At 38.3% G+C, this 3,964-nt stretch overlaps 1 protein-coding gene across 8 annotated transcripts in view; it reads left to right on the top strand.

Annotated features, from left to right (window-relative positions):
• Kiaa1841 (KIAA1841 ortholog) overlaps positions 1-3,964 on the top strand; it is a 49,624-nt gene that overhangs the window by 3,589 nt on the left and 42,071 nt on the right. For 4 of the 8 annotated variants that reach the window (XM_026788912.1, XM_026788911.1, XM_026788914.1 and 1 more), the window contains one exon: positions 3,335-3,521. In XM_026788912.1, coding sequence (XP_026644713.1) covers positions 3,404-3,521 — 118 coding nt within the window. In that variant the 5' untranslated portion in view covers positions 3,335-3,403. Of the gene's footprint in view, positions 1-1,597; positions 1,728-1,851; positions 2,011-3,334; positions 3,522-3,964 lie in introns of those variants that run through there. The other 4 variants (XM_005366478.3, XM_026788915.1, XM_013353511.2 and 1 more) reach the window with 3 other exon arrangements.

Raw genomic sequence — 3,964 nt, 5'->3', positions numbered from 1 at the left:
AAGATGTCACGGTCCTAGGAAGCACATGCTGTCTCTGTAGGCCACATCTCAAGATGTCACGGTCCTAGGAAGCACATGCTGTCTCTGTAGGCCACGTCTCATCTGTGAGGGCCATGGCTGTCTCCAGAGTGCCTTCCCAGAGTGATCGATCCCTTTTGTTCTCTCTGCACTGTCACTCATAGGCTGTCAGTCTGATTTCTCTGCTGCAGTTCAGCAAGTTTAGGTGGCGTCTGTCTGTCAGTGAGCTTTGCTCTACGTTATGCCATATTTTTCTTAGAGCAGCTTATAGTTTCAGGTGGAATTCTCAACCTAGAAACTAACAACAGTTAAACTGTAAGCATGACTAGCCATAAACCCTCACCTCTGTTTTTCTATAATTTTGTATTCCAACTTCGGCTGCAGTGCCTGACACATGATGGAATTGGTAAATGCTTGGATAAAACAGTGTCTTACATTGCCTGACATAAAGAGTTTTTAAAACATTTTAACTTTGGACGGGTGGTTCTGTTTCTGTTTCTTTTCTTTCTTTTTGTAATATCCCCGGCCTACCTCAGGAGCCAAAGCTTTGGCAGTTGTTTCACTGAAACACAAGCAGCTTCACAAGCTATTAGAGTCTGTCCTTTCTCACCCTGAACCATCACCTCTGACTCACCACCTCTCCACCCCATGCTCTTATGTAGAATGGAAAGAATTATCTTAATAGATTGATGGCATTGTGTAACTTATTTAGCTTCTTAGAACCTGTTGTAAAATTAGTGAGAGCTCCTCTTTCATAGCTATTCCAATTTCTCTGCCTCCCCATGGTGCGACTCCATTTTGGCTGTTGGCCAGAATAATGTCACCATGATGCTTAGGTTATCCGTTTTTCTGCCAGTATCCATCACCAGATCAGTCAGGTCAGTTTCACATTGCTTCAGAAAAAAAAAGCTCTACAAAGAACTTTGCAAAGAGAAGTTGTTTCAGACATATAAAAATAGCACCACTTAATAGTCATTACTACAGTTCTAATAAGCACAGGCACATTAGCTGCTCTGCTCGGTTACCAGGCTAAGGCTCATCTTATTATGTCTATACAAGTTCAGCTTATTCAGCCATCATTATTTGTCCCGCAAACATTCACTCAGGCAAAAACAGGAGGGAGGCTATTCAGGAACAATATTTAGGAATGAAATTATAATCTTTTTTTTTCTTTTTAAGCAAGGTACATGTTTCGATTTCTTCACAGTTTGATTAAATGAATTCTAGATAGTCAGTGTATAAACCAGGCATGCTTAGTGAGTTTTTATAAAAAGAAAAACTTCCCCTGGACATTTGATTTGGAAAAAATTTAACATATAACAGAGTCAGAAAAAATTTTGTAGTAAACACCCAAATGCCTGCCACTGGAAGTCTGTCATTAAGATTCTTTTTATTGCATTTTTCATCCATCTGCCCATCCGTATATGTACCCATCTTTTTTTAAATTTTTTTTTAATTTATTTATAATGCATACAATATTCTGTCTGTGTGTATGTCTGCAGGCCACAAGAGGGCACCAGACCTCATTACAGATGGTTGTGAGCCACCATGTGATTGCTGGGGATTGAACTCAGGACCTTTGGAAGAGCAGGCAATGCTCTTAACCGCTGAGCCATCTCTCCAGCCCCTGTACCCATCTTTCAAGTCATAATATCGTAAACCTTTTGTGTCTGAAGAGATTTTGGATTGATATTCTGTGTTTGTTTTAGGTCAGTTTTATTTTTTCTTTATATAATGACAGGTGATTTTTAGGAATGACTCTAACTGGTCTACAATATTCTGGAAACATCTGAATTTCAGATGTTAAGAAGACTGTGTTTTCCCTGTTTCTAGCTCCAAAAGATGAGTCGTGGGTATCCAGAAAACAATAATTTCCTGAATAATAATAACCAAATGGTATTAGATATGATCCTTTATCCATTAATTGGAATCCCTCAGACCATTAACTGGGAAACTGTGGCAAGGCTTGTGCCTGGACTAACACCCAAAGAGGTAAGTAACAATCCCTAGATACCACCTAAGGAGCAAACACAACAGCAACACTAAAAACAGGACCCCCCAAATGTGAGATCTAAAGAAACATCTAAGTGAAAAGAATTTACAGCTTTTTATTTCCTTTTATATTTATTTTATTGTATTTATAAGTGTTTTGTCTGCATGTATGTCTGTGCACCACATTCACATAGTGCCCAAGGAGACCAGAAGAGGACATTCCAGGACAGCCAGGGCTACACATAGAAATCCTGTCTCCTAAGATAATTTTAAAATAAGTATCTTTAAATAGAAGGCAAAAAAATAACTTTTTGCCATTAATCTTTTTACTTTGCCTTACACATACATAATCTTAATGATTGAAGTTGATCATTCAGAACTATGAGTAAATATGTCTTCTCCCCTTTAAGTTAGATCATTCAACAGTATTTTATTAAATTTTATTGGATGAAGATTATCTTAATGATTACTCTTATAATATTACTCAATGATAATATCATGTATTAAGGTAGTAAGCATGTATAAAAAACCATTATGTGATCCCGAATTTCCTGAGAAACCGCCACACTGCTTTCCAGAGTGGTTGCACAAGTTTGCATTCCCACCAGCAATGGATGAGTGTACCCCTTTCTCCACAACCTCTCCAGCAAAGGCTATCATTGGTGTTTTTTATTTTAGCCATTCTGACAGGTGTAAGATGGTATCTTAAAGTTGTCTTGATTTGCATTTCCCTGATCGCTAAGAAAGTTGAGCATGACCTTAAGTGTCTTTTGGCCATTTGAACTTCTTCTTTTGAGAATTCTCTGTTCAGCTCAGCGCCCCATTTTATAATTGGGTTGATTAGCCTTTTACGGTCTAGTTTCTTGAGTTTTTTATATATTTTGGATCTGAAAAAGCCTGGGATAAAACCAGACTCGCTGAACATAGCAGACAATGAGGACTACTGAGAACTCAAGAACAATGGCAATGGGTTTTTGATCCTACTGCACCTACTGGCTTTGTGGGAGCCTAGGCAGTTTGGATGCTCACCTTACTAGATTTGGATGGAGGTGGGTGGTCCTTGGACTTCCCACAGGGCAGGGAACCCTGATTGCTCTTGGGCTGACGAGGGAGGGGGACTTGGTTGGGGGAGGGGGAGGCAGTAGCGGGGAAGAGACAGAAATCTTTAATAGATAAATAAATTAAAAAAATAAAAAACAAATAAAACCATTATGTGCTTTTTAAACTTTTTTGGTTAGCACAGGAAGTACCACCATTCTGGCATTTTCATTCACAGGGAGTTTTGTAATGTAACCTCCATTTTTACCATTTTCTATCTTCGCAGTGTGCAAAAAGGTTTGATGAGCTGAAGAGCACCGGAAGCTCACCTGTTGACAACCAGTATAACCCCTTAATGGCAGCTGGGGAGGGTCCTGTGGAGTCTTTAGCCACTTACATTAAATCTTCACTTCTGGAAACACAAGGAGATTTTCAAGAGACTCCAGTTGATCAAGATACAGTTTCCAAAGCAGGTAAGGTTGTAAAGTACAATATAGCACTTGTCCTTATGAAAATCTACATTTGTACAGTCTAGTCAACCTTAGTCAACAATTCAAATACTTGTGTAAAATCTGTTAGTATTTTTATCTTTGTGAATGTTAAAAATTTTCATTGTCTTTGCTGTTTTTCAAAAACCTTAACTATAAATATGTAGGTCAAGTAACATTTCTAACACAAAATGTTAATTGTATTGAAATTATTTACTCTAGTTTCTCAAAGTAGTGTTTTGCATATTGTTTATTTGCTGTAATTTTGTTTTTTGAAAAAGGGTGTCATGTAACCCAGGCTGGCCTTGAACTCAGTATGTAGCTAAGAAAGACCTTGAACTTCTGAGTTTCCTGCCTCCCATCTCCCAAGTACTGAGAGATGACTGTATCTCTGTACTGAGAGATGACTGTATCTCTGTACTGAGAGA

This window comes from Microtus ochrogaster, unplaced genomic scaffold (genome assembly GCF_000317375.1).
Source record: "Microtus ochrogaster isolate Prairie Vole_2 unplaced genomic scaffold, MicOch1.0 UNK9, whole genome shotgun sequence".
Lineage (NCBI taxonomy): Eukaryota > Metazoa > Chordata > Mammalia > Rodentia > Cricetidae > Microtus > Microtus ochrogaster.
Note: the sequence above shows the minus strand (reverse complement) of the source record. Positions and strands in the feature narration are given on the sequence as shown.